Here is an 18,317-nt window from a genome sequence, read left to right as displayed (position 1 = left end):
ATTCCATTTGTTAAAAAAAAAAAAAAAAACAAAACACAGTCTCTGTGAAGCACAACAAAATGAGGTAAGCCTATACTACTTACTACAATTTGTTTAGAAGTCGAATTTTATTTATAATGCGCTATTCCCCGCCCCCACCCAAGACCACTATCTAAACATACATATAAACCTATACATAAAGGATGCCTGGGTTGTTTAAAAAAAAAAAAAAAACTTACCACCATCAAGTCAACTTTCAACTCTTAGCAACTCTATAGTACAGAGAGAACTGCCCCATTGGGTTTCTAAGACTACACATCTTTACAGAAGCAGATTGCCACATCTTTCTCCTATGCAATGACTGATGGGTTCAAACTATTAACCTTTCAGTTAGCAGCCTTGTGCTTAACCACTGTGCAACCAACTCCTTCCCTGGGTTGTTAGCAGTCTGTAGCTGACAAAGTACTTTAAACCCAAAAAATTACTGTTAGTTGCATCCAATATTAGATGATTACCACTTACCTCATCATAGGCCTGACCTAGAAAATCAGAACTATGGAAAATGGATGATTGAAGTGAAAATGCTGTAGAATTAATCAAAAAGATTAAACTTTTACCTCAGAGAATGTGGATATTTAAGTTGCTTTGAGACTTAGACACTTCTTTAGGTGCTTTTGGGACTCATTTTCCTTTACTGTGTGGTAATATGTTTTCTCAATAGAGAAGGCTTTGTTGCAAGCAAAATCTTGTTTGGAAGCCCAACTGATAGGTGACATTTTATTAGTATGAATTTACAGTTCTAAATTTACCTAAATTTATCTTTTATTATAATGTGAATTTTTTAGAAACTTTTTGGTAGAGATACCATTTTACATAAAGTAAAATTACCCTTTTTAGTGTACTATTCAATAAGTTTTGGCAAAAGACATGTGGTCACACAGCTATACTACAATCAAGGCACACAGTTTCATCACCACAAAAATTTCCTGTGTCCCTATGAAGATAACCCCTCCTTAACCTTTGGCCTTTGGCACCCATTGACATCATTTGTGTCCTTATAGTTTGGCTTTTCCAGAATTTCATATAAATAGAAACACATACAGCTTTTTGAGTCTAAAGCTCTGGTGGCATAGTGCTTACTTAAGGCATTTGACTGCTAACCAGAAGGTTGGCGGTTCAAACCCACCAGCCACTCCATGGAAGGAAGACTGGGCAGCCTACTTCTGTAAAGATTTACCACCTTAGAAACCCACAGGGGGTCCCTGTGAGTCAGAATCAACTCGATGGCAGTGATTTTGGTTTTTAGTTTTTTGTGTCTTCATTACTTTCACTCTGCATAATGCACTTGAGACTCATGCGTATTGTTGAGTCCATTTCTTTTTATTTTCTGAGTAGAATTAGGTATTGTCAGGTCAGTCAATCTCCTTTCTTTGCAGTAGGTGTGTAGTGGCATCTTGGTGGTTTAGTTTGCATTTTTCTAATAACTACTGACTGGTAGGATTCTCGCCTTCCATGCTGGAGACTGGTTTTCATTCCTGGCCAATGCACCTGGTGTACAGCCACCACCCAATAAAAATCCTGTGGATCAACATGATCAGGTCCAAAACTGATCATGGATAGGGCAGTATTTCTTTCTGATGTGCAGCATGGAGTTTTCATGAGTCAAAGGCTCATTCAACAATAGCTAACAATGAATGACTAATGATATTGGGTATCTTTTTATGTGCTTATTTGCCATCCATACATCTTCTGTTCAAATCTTTTGTCCATTTTTTCTGGGGCAGGGGGTTATATTCTTAATGTGTTAAGTTCTTTACATGTTCTGGATACAAGTTCTTTATCAGATATATATTTTGTAAATATTTTCTCTCAGCTTTTCTTTTATTAAGTATCTTGCAAAAAGGCAGATTTAAATTTTGATAATATCCAATTTATCTTTTTTTTAATGGATCATGCTTTTGATGACATATTTATAAACACTTCGCCTAACTCAAAGTGAGAAAATTCCCCTCTGTTTTTATGAAGATGCTTTTTGATTAACACATTTGAATTTAGGGGTTTCAGCTATTGAATCATATGTTAGCCATGGTGTCTAGTTCATTTCTATATTCCATTTTAGTAATAGAAAATCTTTAAAAGTTTGTTTTATAAAGTATATAGTTATAAACAAAAAGTTTTTTTTTTTTAAATTTCCCTTACAATCCAGGATTATATTCATTTAAAATGTTAGGACAGGAATTATAGGAAATTTTTATTTCGTATTATTGAATCAGTAACAAGTAACTGCTTGAGTTTTTTTTTTTTTTAATCATAAACATTACTCAATTCAAAAGCACCAGTACCAGTGAAAGTTTAAACACCACTGTTACTCTACATATTGATGTGTTTGTTACTTCACAACTGGTTATTTTTCACTAATAGAGAATGCACAAAGCAGGTGATTCTAAGCCTTACCAAACCAAACTCACTGCCATCGAATCGGATCCAACTCATAGAGACCCCTCCTTGGATTTCTGAGGTGGTATCACTACAGAAGTAGATTATCTAACCTTCCTTCCGAGGAGTGGCTGATGGGTTTGAACCACTAGCCTTCTAGTTAGCAGTCATTGATATAGTGCATGTGTGCTATAGTAGTATACATGCATGTATATGCACACACTTGGATTTAAAGGAAAGAAAGTAAAGATACCAGTGCAGATTACTACTTGGAGGAGGATATAGAATGTGTGGCTAATTGACTTCATGAATAACTTGTTCCTTTACCATGAGACCACAAGAACTGATCTGACTAAAATTACTAAATATTTTGATCAATGTTTCCATAGAAGATTCCTGATCAAAAGGGGGAAAAGAATAGAATTTCCAATTCTAATCAGTTTCAGATACCCTGGAGCCATATAGAGGAGCTCTGGTAGCATAGTGCCTAAGGCACTTGACTGCTAACCAGAAGGCTAGTGGTTCAAACCCACCAGCCACTCCTCAGAAGGAAGGTTGGGCAATCTACTTCCATAGTGATACTGCCTCGGAAACACAAGGAGGGGTTACTATGAGTCGGGTCTGACTTGACAGCACGTAACAACAACAACAGAGCCATAGAGGGTAGATGAACCCATGAAACTTTTGTACTGAAATAATCTTTAAACCTTAAATCAAAAATATCTCCTGAAATCTTCTTAAAGATGATCAATAGTTTAGCTTAACTATTAAATTAAAAATAATGCTCTGGAGCTCTGGTGGTGTAGTCGTTAAGGCATTAAACTGCTAACCGGAAGGTTGGTGGTTCAAACCACCAGCCACTCTGCAGAATGAAGACTGGGCAATCTACTTCCGTAAAGATTTACTGCCTCCGAAACCCGAAGGGGGGTTGCTATGAGTTGGAATCAACTTGATGGGGGTGAGATTTTTTTTTTTTTTTTTCAGTAGAAAAAGGTCTTCCCTAAGCATTATACTTTTAAGAATGATCTATATGGGGATCAAATGAGCCATAGCAACTCCAGGAGTTAGATAGAACCTTAGGGGACAATGAGTTTGTTAATGAGGGAAGAACAGCTCAGAAAAGGAGAGTAAGAATACTTGCACAAATCAAATGTAACCAGTGTCACTAAATTGTAGAAACTGTTGAATTGGTGTATGTTTTGCTGTGTATAGCTTCAGCAACAACAAAATAAATACAATTTAAAGGAAAAACAAGAATTTAAGACATCCAGATAGATCCAAAACAATTATCTTATTCCATAATGATACCACCTCGGAAACCCAAAGAGGGGTTGCTATGAGTTGTAGTTGACTCGATGGCAGTGAGTTTTGTTTTGGGTTTGAAGGGTACTGGTGCAGTATTTTTAGTGTAAAAATTAACTGTTCATTTTTTTAAAAAAAATCATAGCTGTTTTTCAGGTTAATTTTTTTTTTTTTTTCCAAAAATAACATTGAAACAAAATGTTTGCAGAACCGAAGTCCTTACATGGATCCCTAGAGACAGTTTACATACCTCCTGATCTTTTTCTGACCTGTTTATTTTACAGATGTAAAAAATGAGAGCCAGAGATACGAAGTAAATTGAAGGTCATACAGCAGCATTATGCTAAACTAAATCCAGGCACTCTGACCACTCTCTCTCTCTCTTTTTTTTTTTTTCCTGTTACTTGACCCAGCCTCTCAAATTGTAGCAGAAAGTATTTCTCCTTGGGCCCATTACTTGGAGAATGAAGACTATGCTCAATTTTGTGAGCCCTTTTCTGGCCTCTCAATTTATGTCTTATACAATGAGTATGCCTTTTGGCTGGGGTGAGTAATCTTTGGAAATTTAAGACATTTCCCTTCCTAGCTTCCTCTAGAGGAGGTGTCCTAAGCCAGAGCCCAGATCATAATGAAAAACATGTAAACCTTCTTGTTTGCTTTCCCTGTTGATTAACTTGTAATCTTGAACCCATTCAATGGCAGATTTATCAAGTGACTAATCCCTGGGAACCTTGAAGTGGCAAGGAAAAGGTGGTTGTGGCCTGAGCACACATCATTGGTCATTTGATTAAATAACGAAGGTAGAAAGCCAAATACCTCCTATTTACTCATGAAAAATACATTCCGTGAGGTTGGCTATAAATGTCTGGGTCTGGAGTGGCTTTTGACTGGCATCATAAAAGCAACATGGACAACTTGGGCTGCTTTAGCCGGACAAATCAACTTGCCCTTAGTTTTCTTCAGTTATCAAGGGAGCAGTTATGTCACAGTAATAACAAAAATGAAAAGACTGTGAAATCCACACTAGTTCAGCCATCTTGAGAATTAGAAGTAATGCACAACATGGAGGGAAGGTCACAGGGAAGAGGTAACTGTGGGGAAGAAGTGGGAGGGAAGCTGTTGCATTGTGGTAAATTATAGTCAATGTCATGAGACACAGGTGTATGTGAACTGCTATGTGGAAAGTGAATTTGCTCTGTAAACTTTCACCCAAATCACAGTTAAATAAATAAATAGAAATAACGCACAAATATATTGCTATTTTCACCTGAAACGTAAGCTGCTTAAAGTATTGATTCTTATTTATTATCATTTCTCTGATACTTTTCAGAAGACATTGTATATTGCATATGCCCAGTAAATTCTTGTTTGAATATGAGTTGATAGGAGTCCATAGTCTACTTCATTTTGATATCATGAAGACTTGTTTGCAGTCTCTGGTTTGTATAACAGTTCTGTGAAGAGTAATCACATAAGTAGGAAATTTATCACAACCAGCTTCTCTTTCTATGACAGAGCTCTATCATTTGTAATGATGTAGAAATTATTTTCTATTCAGTGATCATAGAGACTTACACAAAAGTTTTGTCTTTACTTTCCTATCAGAAAGAACTCAACAATTGACCCCTGCTCGTTTGTACCCATTTGATAATAGCATACAAATGATGTAATAAAATTTTTCATTTCCTTCCCCTCTCCAATTGAAAAAGGAAGAAAAAGAAAATAAACAGAAAATTGAGAGTATGTGGGGCAAAAATAATTGAAGAATACACATCTTAGTTTTCAAAATGATACTGTTGATGCTTGGATGATGGCCACAGGATAGTGTCCCTTAATAGACAAATGCATGAGTAATTGAGAGAGAAATATTAAAGTGATTGCTGTAATTACTTGGAAAACCTCATTTTGTCAGTACTAAGCACCAGAGTTTACCATCTGTTGCCTCTGAACTCACATGTATTCCAGAATGGGTCACAACTCATTGGATTACCTATAACTTCAGTAGTAATAATAACAATACAGCATAATTCCAAGTCCTTTCTCCTGATAGAGAAGGCATTAGTATGTTGGCTCATTGCCTAAAAATGTACAGTCTTGGGTTTGCTTTTAGGTTTAAAATTACTTTTTGGAGAAATGAAGTCTGAAAATTATTTCCATGGCATCCCAATGTGTACCCATTCTGTGACTTGCACTATACTTCATGATATTAATAACCTTCAAATGTTACCAAAGTTCCTGTGAGTAATGATGGCTTTCTTTCATTTCACAAAATGCACTTTGGCTACAAACTTATTTGGTGGTGTTTCCCAAATAAGAACATCAGTTCAGATTTGAAAGATTTTTCAGTTTTACATCCCTACTACTTCCTTGGATGATTTGCCCATAATTATATTTGTTTGTTTATTTTCAAAGTGCATTCCCAAATAATTAGAATAACTGTCACATTTCAGAAATAATGCACAATTTTCATCTGAATTGCATATTCAGCTACTGGTGTGGTTTTAGAGTAACTTAATGAATCTGTTTGTCCTTGTGTGAACATCGCAGTAAAATGTGAGTTTCTGTTTTGGCTTAGATAATCCTGTGCTTTAAGTTCTTATGAAGGAGCTCTGGTAGCATATTGCCTAAGACATTTGAGTGCTAACCAGAAGGTTGGCAGTTCAAACCCACCAGCCACTCCATGGGAGACTAGGCAATCTACTTCCGTAAAGATTTACTGCATTGGAAACGCAAAATGGGTCACTGTGAGTTGGAATCAATTCGATAGCAGCGAGTTTTTTTTTTTTTTTTTTTTTTAAGTCCTTATGAAGCATTCATGAGCAGAACAGTCACCAAGGAAGTTTTGAGAGAAATAAATAAGATGGAATCTTGGGTGTGGGAATCATTAGCATTTTATACTAGTGAAAACCTTGTTGTTGTTGTTATGTGCCATTGAGTTGGCCCTGACTCATAGCGACTCCTCCTTGGGTTTCCGAGGCAGTTTCGCTATGGAAGTAGATTGCCCCATCTTCCTTCCGAGGAGTGGCTGGTGGGTTTGAGCTGCCAGCCTTCTGGTTAGCAGTCAAGTGCCTTAGGCACTATGCTACCAGAGCTCCCAGTGGAAACCTTAGTGATTTTATTTATTAAACCTTTCATTTCAACATTAATAAAATGAAGCTGGAAGAAAGTAAACAATTTGGCTAAGAGCAAATTGCTAATGACTGGGATAACCAGGAATAGAACCAAGGTGTTTTGACTCTTAGCCAATGCTTTTCTTAACACATACTGGGAATTCAAAACTACAGATCTATTCTTTACTGAATGACTCTAACTTTTCTAGAAGGTTGGAAGACAAATATTTTAAAGAAAGCATCTTTGACTTGAAAGTATATCCATTTTTTGTTGATAATCTGACTTTTTAAAATGTAGCTCCCAGAACGGGAATAATTATTAATTACTGAGGATCATGATAAGGTGAAAAGAGCACTCGACTTGGAGTGGGAAGGTCTGAATTTGAGTCTGTCTCTTTCTTATTGGCGTTCTATTTTCTTTCTCTGTGCTTTCCTTTCCTCAACTGGAAAATAGCCACAATACCAGCAATCTCACAGGTTGTTGCAGTAATTTTATGCATGAAGTCCAAAACAAAACAAACTCACTACCATTGAGTCAATTCCTACTCATAGTGACCCCCTTTGAGTTTCTGAGGTAGTAAATCTTTACAGAAGTAGATTGTCCAGTCTTCCTTCCATGAAGTGGCTGGTGGGTTTGAACCTCCAACCTTCTGCTTAGCAGTCGAATGCCTTAGACATTATGCCACCAGAGCTCCAACTTTATGCATTAATGAAATACAGATGCTTTGCAAACAATAGGTAGGACATAATGTTATTAATTTATTATCATTATTAATTTACCCAATACCATGCTAATGAGTCATTTGATATCAATTCACAATGGTAAAGTGGAAAGAACATGCATTTTAATATCAAATAACCAAGATTCCAACTCCATTATTACCATTTTCCAGCTGTGGTATCTTATGTAAATTACTACCTCCACCAGAAGAGCCACCTTACAAATTTACAAGGATTGAATGAAGGCATGTAGCTAGCACACAGTGCCCAGGACACTCACTCCTTGGTTCCATCTCCCTCTTATGACTATCAGCCTAGACAAAGATTACTGAAAAGGCAGCACCTTTTCTTAAAACCTGTGTGTAATTTAACTTTGTGCTCTCTAGGATTGTATGCATTGGTTTGATTCCAGAATCAATTTACTGCCTCCATCCCTACCCCCAAAAAATAAAAAACCTCACACTGTCACTGAGTCAATTCTGAGCAACCCTACAGGACAGAGTTGAACTGTCCCACAGGGTTTCCAAGGCTGTAAATCTTTAGGGGAGAAGACTGACACATCTTGCTCCTGTGCAGCAGCTGATTGGTTCAAACTGCTGGCCTATGGTTAGCAGCCAAATGCTTAAACCACTGTGCCACCAGAGCTCCTAGAATCAACTTAAGTTCTGTTGTATCATTTTTATTGCTTTTTACTCTTTCTTTCCCTGCCCCATTTCTCTATTTCTCTCTGTCTCTCATGGCAAGTTCTTATTAAGTGCCATATCAAATGTGCCTCATGTTTCTAATTGTGTTCTTGAGATAGCTTTTAGCTGTAACATGATGTCCTTTAATTTCTGATAAGAATAAGATATGTATTTATAATAGCTTTAGCTAATTCAAACCATGTATTGATAATTTATAGGCGTTTCATTAAACTCAGTGTCATTCTTTAATATGGAAGAGGGTTTTTTTTGTTTTGTCTTTTCAGTGGCAAGTTTAAGCCAGTTAAATAGAGGGTTATTGAAATCATTTGTACAGCTTTCAAAACTAAAACGGAAATGCCTGGATGCCCACATCTAAAGTGATAGAACCACCATCTTCTTAATTAAGCATGCTAGCAGTGAGAACTGAAGCCTGTGGAACCCCATTTCCTTTTCTGTCCTCTGCTCACAGTGCACTCTTCTGAAGTGCTGAGGCTTCATTGTACTTCTGTGCAACCTCCAAGAACTTGTTTAGCTTTCCCTGACCTAGGGATATAGAGTTGGAAGAATCCCTGGTTGAATTAGGCAGGCTATATAGCAGATAATCTGGTTTTTCACTGGTTCTGGCAGCATCCCTGGGAGAGAATGTTCATAACAAAATGCCAATGGCTGATTTTTCTACAGTGCTTGGCACCAACATAATGCTTTTCATTGGCAGGCACTTTTCCACCTTCTTTTTGACAGACGTGCTTGTGGGGACCAGACAAGCAAAAGTCTCCCTCTCTTGCTTGGGTTTCAGTACAGTGTGTTCCTTCGATGATATCTCTAAGCAGTGGTAATGGGGAGGATATTAAAAAATAATGAGGATTTGGTAGGGGAAGGGAGGACTAGCCCCCAAGGAGTCTGGGGGAGTTGCCTAGAGCTCAATTCCTAATCAGATTAGAATCACAATGTGGTTCAGTTCTACTGGATAGTTTATGACACTTATGGGAGCAGTCTTGGAGCTTTCTGTGAAGAGAATATATGTATTAAGTATTTTGCATTGTTAAAACAAAACAAAATCAACCTCAATTTTTAGAAATGTCTGCATTAAAAAACAAATAAAAAAAAACCCTGAATTTTTTGTCTGAATTTTCTAGGTAGTAACAGTGATGAAGTGGTGGTGCCAAGGGTTGTACTCTGCTGCTTGCCTCAAGGTTGGAGGCTTGAGTCCACACAAAGGTGACCTGGAGCAAAGCCCTGCTGATCAGTTTCCAAAAAATCAGGCCTTGAAAACCCGGTGGAGCATTGCTGTACTCTGACACATGTGTAGTTGCCATGACTAGGAATTGACTCAACATCATCTGGTTTTATAATTTATGCCGTGTATCTGAATATCAAAGAGGAAAGAGGCCCCATTGCTCTCTTTCTCTCTGTTTTTATTTAATGTGTGTGTGTGTGTGTGTTGGGGGTGGTGGTGAGTCTAGTCTAGTTGGGGTAATATAGAGGCACAGGCAGTCTTAACATTTAAACATAGAGAAATAATTCAATTTAGTCCAGTTCAAGAAGCATTTGTGAATCACTAACAAAGCAGTTTGTAATGTACTACAAGTCTAAATATGAATAAGTGTGGTCTTCAACCCCTTGGAGCTTTTATATTTACAAAGAAGATAAAAATAAATAACTGTAATGCAGTATGAACCTGGAAAGTTCTTTGGCAACAAAGACAAGGAAAACATTTTGTCAAGAGAGTCAAGGAAAGGTTTAAGTCAGATAGTTACAGTTGAGCTTGACCGAATTTTCCTTGACGGTTTCATTGTGTGAAGATGGAGAGAAAGAGTGCTATATGTAGAGGAAACAGTGTGTGCAAAATCTTAAAGATGTGGGAGTGGATCATATGTTGAGAGTCCATGGTGGCACAATATAGGGAGAGTGTGGGAAGTGTCTCAGAATGAGCCTGAAAATTTAAGTAGAGGCCAGATTTTTTTTTTTTTAATTTTATTGTGATTTGGATGAAAGTTTACAGAGCAAATTCACTTTCCATACAGCAGTTCACATACACCTCATCTCATGACATTGATTGTAATTTCCCACAATGCAACAGCTCTCTTCCCAGTTCCTCCCCATAGTTACCTCTTCCCTGTCTCCTTCTCTCCCATGCACTCCTGCCCCCTGAGCTGTCTCCCTGTGCATACACAGCCCTTCTATTCTCTCATGATTGATCTCTCCAAGGAGTTTCTCTCCTTAATGTAAATGTTCAGCTCATATGCCTGTCTTTTGTTTGGCTGGAAGTTGCAGGAGAAGTGGGTTCAATTCCAGACCTGAAAGGCAGTTAGGGGCCATAGTCTCAATGGTTCCACCAGGGTCTATCAGACCAGCAAATCTGGTCCTTTTTTTTTTAAAAAAAAAAAAAGGATTTTGAGTTTTGTTCTACATTGTTCTCCCACTCTGTCAAAGTTCTCTTACCTAGATCACCCTCTGAGTGGTTTATGGTGGTAACCAGGCACCATCTAGTTCTTCTGGTCTCATAGTTCTATAGGCTGAGGATCGCATGGTGTCCCAGTCACTTGGATTACTTGTTTCCATGTGTGTTTGGTTTTCTTCATTCTTCTTTGCTGTGGATGAGGAGAGACCCATCGTTGTGTCTACATGGCCACTCGCAAGCTGTGAAGATCCCAGTCGCTACTCACCAAAGTAGGGTGTGGAACAATGTTTTATGTAGTATGTTATGCCAATGCAGCTTGACATCCCTTGCAACTATAATCCCAAGCCAACAGGTACAACTACTTGCTCCCTCTGGGTAGCTGGCTGTGGCCAAGAAGTGACTACAACCTTGTCCCTTGTCAGCTCTACTATATACCTGGGAATTCTTACACAACATAAAAATACACTTGTAGAGCCATTGTCTGCCAACCCTATACATGGTCTTGGGCACACTACTCCATGCATGTTGTTGTAGTTGTTATATGCCATTGAGTCGGACCCAACTCATAGCGAATAGACATACCTAATAGTTCAGCCTGAGAGGCCAGATTTTTAAGAGCTGGGAATATCTTGAAAAGAATTTAAGATTATTTGCTGTGTTGAATAATTATTCTGAATATGAGTAATGAAGGGAAAGCAACTTTATGGTAATATATCACAGTTAGGATATATTATATAGGGAGTTTTTTCAAATAATACATGTCCCTTTGGAGATTCTGAAATAACAGAAGTAAGAGTCATTGCCAAAGAATCCACTGATGCTGCTGTGAGTGTGGTGTTATGTTCTCTCAGCCATTGGTTGACATTGATTTCAACTGTGTCTGCCCATTGGAATCCCTTGGGAAGCTTTGAGGCTACCACTGTATGGGCACCATCTCAGACCAATTAAATTAGGAACTGTGGGGATGGACCTGAGTGTAAGTTTTTTTTTTAAAAAAAAAGCTTTCCAGGTGATTCTAGTGGAGACCCAGGGCCAAGAACCATTACATTAGGCAGGTAATAATAGTGCCAGTGAAAGAACAGAGTGGATGAAATAGAGTAGATTTCATTGGGATGGAGTTCTTAAAAATTGTTTCACTCTTCCTTAGGAAAAAAAAAAAAATGGATACAGGTTAATAGAAAATTGTAGATGAGAAGAAGGTAGGATTTAAAATGAATGTAGTAGAAGCAAGCAAGTTGTGAGTAAAAGAATGTGGGTAACACCTGGGTGAGTCCAAGAGGGAAAGACTGGAAAGATGTCAAATCTCTGTATCTGTCTTCTTCCATATGATGTGTTGGAATGAATGCAGGAAAGCAGCAGATTTAGCAGGGAGGAAGGGGAGAGGAAAATTTTATATATTCTAAAAAATGTGGGAGTTCTGGTGGCATAGTGCCTAAGGCATTTGACTGCTAACCAGAAAGCTGGTGGTTCAAACCCACCAGCACTCCTTGGAAGGAAGGTGGGACAATCTACTTCCATAGTGATACTGCCTTGGAAACCCAAGGAAGGATCACTATGAGTCGAAATTGACTTGACAGCAGTGAGTTTGGTTTTTTTTTTTTTAAAAAAACGTGTATCCAAAAATGAGTGGTGGGTTTGTAATTGTTTCATCTACCACCTACAACCATGTGCTCAATGTGAAAATAAAAGAGGGTGAAAAGAGAGTCAGCAGGGTTGAAATTGTTGTATTCACCTGAACCAGTCTCATATGCAGATTGGGCTACAGAGGCCCTTATTTCTTAAAGATTTCCAGGGTCCTGGGGCAGAGATCATCTGGGAGTACATGACTAACAAACAGAAAGTTCTAACCTTCTGTGTAGGACTCACTAAATTATTATCAGCCCTTCTAGCTAGGGATCCAGGTAATGCAGGGGAAACAGCCAATGGTTTCCATGCTCAAAGGAGAAGGTGGTGTTAAAAAGGAAGAAAAGAAAAAAAACTAGGAATTCATGGAAGTGGGATGCTTACTTTGTAATAGAAGCAGGCAGAATTTGAAATAATTGATAGAATATGAGCAGGTAGAGAATAAATTAGTTGCTTTTTCTTTTAATCACTTTGAATTACTATATCATGCTGAGCTCAGGAACACAACCAAGACAAAATTGGAATGATTCAGAAAAAGCTTCGTTACTGTAATCTCAGCATATTGGTTTGGAGTAGGTGGAGAGAAATTGTTTTCTTCCTTATTGGACAATTCTCCATATTAGTGAATACAGATTGTGAGGAAGCCATTCATCAAATCTATGTGTAGTAATCTGTCTCTTTACCTTGGATGTTTGCAGCAGAGGAAAGTACTGAAAGAGGACAACATGGGCAGAGACTCAGATGCATGAAAGAACATGGCCCCAAGAGAGGCAAAATGTTATTTAAGACTGGAATCCAGGGCATATCTGAAGAAGGAGAGAAGCCAAAGGCAGAATGCAATGCAACACACTGCTGTCAAGTTGGATCCAACTCATAGCGACCCCTCCTTGGGTTTCCAAGGTGGTATCACTAGGGAAGTAGATTGCCAAACCTTCTTTCTGAGTAGTGGCTGGTGGGTTTGAACCTCCAGCCTTCTGGTTAGCAGTCAGATGCCTCAGGTACTATGCCACCAGAGCTCCTAAAGGCAGAGAAAGTAGGCAGAAGACAGATCAGAAAGCTTGCAATGTGTTCATGCTGAAAAAACTTTTAGTGTTATTTTGTGAAAAATGGTTAATTATTGAAGGCTTTAAAGGAATAAGGATCTATGTTAGTTTTTAAAAATCCCTCTGTAACAAGTGTGGTTAGATTGGAGTCAGGAAAATTAGATGACTCTTGCCACTGTGCAGGTGAAGAGGACCCAATGAAAGGTTGAGACAGTGGGGATGGAGAGGAATGGATGGATCAGGGAGATCAGTGGAACTCATTGACAAGTAGTATGTGGGTATCGAGAGCAAGCAAGGAATTCAGCATGAGTCCTTATTTCTGGATGTGATGACTAGGAGAATGATGATGCCATTAGCTATGAGAAGGAATTTCAGAGGAGGGACAAATTGAGGTTTGACAGTAACAACAAATTCCGTTTCAGCCACAATGAGTCTGAGATGGATAATTAAACATTCAGGTTTATCAGTCCAGGAGACAATTGGAATTAGGATATAAAGATACCATTGTGACCAACATAGTAAATGAGGTCATCCGGAGAGACTGTGTAGTGTGAGAGGGACAATATACTGAGGAGGATGCCTGGGCAACATATAACAGAGGACTGGAGGGAGCAGAGAGGTAAGAGGGAGATGGGGGGAGAGTATATTAGAAGCTTAAGGAGTCAGAGAGAACTTAATAACAGTCACCTTTATCAAACGTGGCTGAGAGGCCAATCATTCAAAAGTACTGAGCAAATGTAATGATCAAATCATAGAGTTTCAATAGGACAGTGGAGATGGAAACCATCAAACCATAATTGAAAAGTGAGTGGATAAGAAAGTAGATAAAGCAGAGTTTCATTGGTTTTTCAAAAACTCTTCTGTGAAGGAAAAGAGGTAGGGTGAAAGAGGGTGATAGCTAGAAGGACTTAAAGGAGGATTTTGCTTTCTATTTTTGCTTTTGAGGCAGTGGTGGTTCAGTGGGAGAATTCTCACCTTCCATGTGGGAAACCTGGATTTGATTCTTTGTCAGAGCACCTCCTGGGCAGCAGTCAGCCTCTGTCAGTGGAGGCTTTCATGTTGCGATGATGCTGAACAAGTAACGAGGTATCTCATTTCACCTTCGTAGAAGCCTTAGAGGTGGTTTACAGTGATCCTGACTTTACACTCAGGACACTCAGGCTTTCAGACACAAAGTTCCTTGCCCACGGTTATAGAGCTAGTAAGTGGTTGAGCCAGGATGTGAACCAGGTCGTATGAATCCAGAAATCAGGTGCTTATTAGTCCTCTGTTCTATGCAAGAACTCTGAGCTCTCTCTTTTCAGATTTGGCTAACTACTACCTTGTCCTTATATGGGAAGATTAGTTAAAAAAAAAAAAAAACTTTTCTCTCAAGTCTATTGATCACAGCTCTTTGGGAGCCAGTTCATGAGAATGAATATTAGATAGAAGTTTTGAAAACCTAGTGAAAAAAAGTCATTAAATTTTTTCTTACTGAAGGTAGAGAAATTCCCTGTTTCTTTACCTAGTCTGGATGGGCTTTAAACGTATTTCTTTACTTTTTCAGTTTAAAAGGAATCTGCACTTGCTTATTATGCTTCTGTGTTGTAAATATTTGTGGGCTGAATTATAGCTGATGAAAGTCTTGGTTAGCCATAAGGATGACTCTTGAGGAAATGTAGGTGAACAGAGCTGTTATAGTGATTTTTCTTTGTATTTACTGTACTAGCTGCTGTGATACAGAAGTAAAGAGAGAGACTGTCATCACTGATTACATCTTGTGGAGTTCATAATTTGATGAATGAGGCTGAAATTAAATTCACCAAAAATGTTTAATTACTTTTAAATTGGATTTTGGAAACTCATAAAATTACACATTTGATTGATTCCTAGTTAACTGCAATATGCTAAACAGTGTTGAATGCTGGAAAACAGGCTAGCTAATTACTGAGAGTACACCAGCTCTTTGCTAATAAATGTAAAGTCAAAGTATCAAGGTATGAAAATAATTGAAGGAATATCCTTCAGAAAGGCTGATGTTTTATAAAAAAAATAGTTTAAAACACTGAGTATGTAGCAAATTTTAATATCCTCATACTTTATATGCATTTATATTATTTATTTATTATTGTAGTATAAATGATCATGAAGTAGACACACATACTAATCATAGGGAGCTTTGATATGGTAACTTAAAAAAATAATGTGTATTTTTACTCCTTCTCTGAACCTTTTGTTTTGCTGTACTGGCCTGGAAACCCCATAAAGACAAACACTCTAAAGATGACTGAGAAGTTCAGCTTCAAGCCAGAAGGGATCTCCAAACCTTTTTCTTATGGTTTTATTTTTCCAAACACAAACCAAAAGTTTAAAAAGATATATTCAAGCATGTCTCCAAACCTTTATTAAAAGTTTTGTTTTACATTTGGTATTAAAACCGGGTGAAAGTTCTTAGGTGACAGTTTTATTTTAAACCTTAATCCATGATAATTATTCCCCATGAGCTCAGATTGGATGAAATTACGCTTCTACTTCAACTATTTAAGTCCCTGGAAAATTCATAAAGTGAAATTTATACCCTTTTGGGTTCTTGAAAGAATGTCTCTGTGTGTCTCTGCATTTAGTGGGCTGTACCATCGTGGTACAGGAGTGGTGGTGTATTTTTTATTTTTGAGATTTTTTTTTTTGTAAACTGTTCACTTTCTTTCCCACTGATTTCCCTCCAGGCCCAATTTGAACTTAGAGCCTTTCACATCCGAGGTGAGCATGCAGCAGTAACAGCGAGACTAGAAGAAACCATTGCGAATCTCAACCATGAGTTAGAACACCGCTGGCGAGGAGGGTCTGAAGAAATGAGAGATGCATGCATCTCCACTGATGACGACTGCCCTCCAAAGACCTACAGAAATGTGTGCATCCAGACAGACAGGGAGACCTTCCTGAAACCCTGTGAAGGTGAAAGCAAGACAACCAGAAGTAACCAAATAGTACCCAAAAAGCTGAATATCTCCTCTTTAAGCCAACTTTCTCCCCCAGATGACAACAAAGACATCCATGCCCCACTTCAGTCTGTGGAAAGCATCTCATCTAATCAGCAGAAGGCATCATCTCCTCCTCCTGCACCCCCCCTACCAGCCCCTATCCCTCTCCCTCCTGCACTTCCACCTGGCCTTGGACCTTTGCCACTAGCACCTCCCATACCACCTGTGAGTGCTGGGCCACCACCACCACCACCTCTGCCACCTCCTCTACCTCCAAGTGCTGGACCACCCCCACCTCCTCCTCCTCCACCCCCACTTCCTAACTTACCTCCTCTGCCTAACAGTGGAGGCCCCCCTCCTGCTCCAACACCCCCAGGACTTGCACCCCCACCTCCCCCTGGACTCTTCTTTGGAGTTGGGTCTTCTTCTAGCCAATGTCCTCGAAAGCCGGCCATCGAGCCCAGTTGTCCCATGAAGCCTTTATATTGGACTAGAATACAAATAAGTGATAAGAGGTAAGCTTAACTACCCTGGCCCATTCACAGCTTGTGAATTCCCAGGATTTTTCCATGTAACCTTTTATTCTTACCAGCTCATTATCTGTTTAGTGTAGCACTCATTCTCAAATGTGATACAGTGAATATCTTATATCAATGAAGGTTGGAGTGTTTGGGGGAGAATGTCTGTCTCTATCAAGTCTTCTCTGTCTTCCTTGTGGGTTGATGCTGGGAAAAATGATGCAGTTAGTCTTCAGATCCTCCTTAAAGATAAATGTTCCATTTTACAGACTAGAGCAGAGTCCACGGCTAAGCTAGGGCCTTCTTCAACATCTCATCAATTAGTGAGTAGTCATAAAAAATTAAACTTGAATCTATACGATGGTCTTACTGAAGACTGTTAAAGTATCTTTTATAATTTGTCCTGTCTGGTCTTTAGATGGTATCATCAACCCTACGGTTTGGATATTTAATAGATATACATATTTTTCAGTTTTTACTAAAAGAACTAGACATAACTGAGTCATTAACTCTTCAGGCCAGAGGGGAGTTTTAAAATAGAAATTCTCTCCATTTGAATTCTCAGCTCTGGTGGCATAGTGGCTAAGGCATTTGACTGCTAACCAGGAGGCTGGGAGGCTCAAACCCACCAGCCACTCCTGAGATGGAAGATTATGCAATGTAACGCACTGCCCTCGAGTTGGATCCGATTCATAGCGACACCTCCTTGGTTTTCTTAGGCGGTATCACTACAGAAGTAGATTGTTCAACCTTCCTTCTGAGGAGTGGCTGGTGGGTTTGAACCTCCAGCCTTCTGGTTAACAGTGAAATGCCTTAGGCACTATGCCACCTGAGCTCTTGGAAGGAAGTTTGGGGAATCTCTTTCCATAGAGATACCGCCTTAGAGTCAAAATCCACTGGATGGCAGTGAGTGAGAGAGAGAGAGAGTGAGTGAGAGTGTGTGTGTGTGTGTGTGTGTGTGTGTAACTGCTAAATGCACTCACATCTATATCCCTTTTTGCCCTATAAGAAAAGTGTTGATGTGTGGATAGCTAACATCATTTTGCATTTGTGTAGGTTGTTAAGCTGGGTCTGTAAGGCAGCAAGGTGTGATTATTAGGAAGCTATCATTCAAACTAGGGCTGTGAACTGGTTCATTCTGGTTTGACCCCCTGCTGAGAATTTGTATGTCCATCCCAGATATATTGAATGTACATTTTAGCAAGATCCTTAGGTGATTCTTATAGCTCGCCAGGTGATTCTTATGTATGTGGTTGTTGTTGTTGTTGTTATGTGCCATCGAATTGAACTTGACTCATAGCGACCCCTACTTGGGTTTCTGAGGTGGTATCAGTACAGAAGTAGATTGCCCAACCTTGTATGTCTCATATATTCTTATGGGGATCTTGTTAAAATATCAATTCTGACCCAGTACACCAGTAGTTAGAAATCACTGGTAGTTGGAAAATTTGGTCTTGGTGACAGAAATAATGCTGGAACTCGCATGGTAGAATTTTGCAAGACCAACGACTTATTCATTGCAAACACCTTTTTTCAACAACA

General features: G+C 38.8%; 1 protein-coding gene across 1 annotated transcript in view; it reads left to right on the top strand.

Annotated features, from left to right (window-relative positions):
- FMN1 (formin 1) overlaps window positions 1-18,317 on the top strand; it is a 586,562-nt gene that overhangs the window by 249,875 nt on the left and 318,370 nt on the right. Inside the window, exon 5 of the mRNA XM_007940485.1 lies at window positions 16,003-16,772. Within this exon, the coding sequence (XP_007938676.1) occupies window positions 16,003-16,772 (770 nt within the window). The remainder of the gene's footprint in view (window positions 1-16,002; window positions 16,773-18,317) is intronic.

This window comes from Orycteropus afer, unplaced genomic scaffold, assembly GCF_000298275.1.
Source record: "Orycteropus afer afer isolate SDZICR_OR568_19922 unplaced genomic scaffold, OryAfe1.0 scaffold00068, whole genome shotgun sequence".
NCBI classification, from domain to species: domain Eukaryota; kingdom Metazoa; phylum Chordata; class Mammalia; order Tubulidentata; family Orycteropodidae; genus Orycteropus; species Orycteropus afer.
Note: the sequence above shows the minus strand (reverse complement) of the source record. Positions and strands in the feature narration are given on the sequence as shown.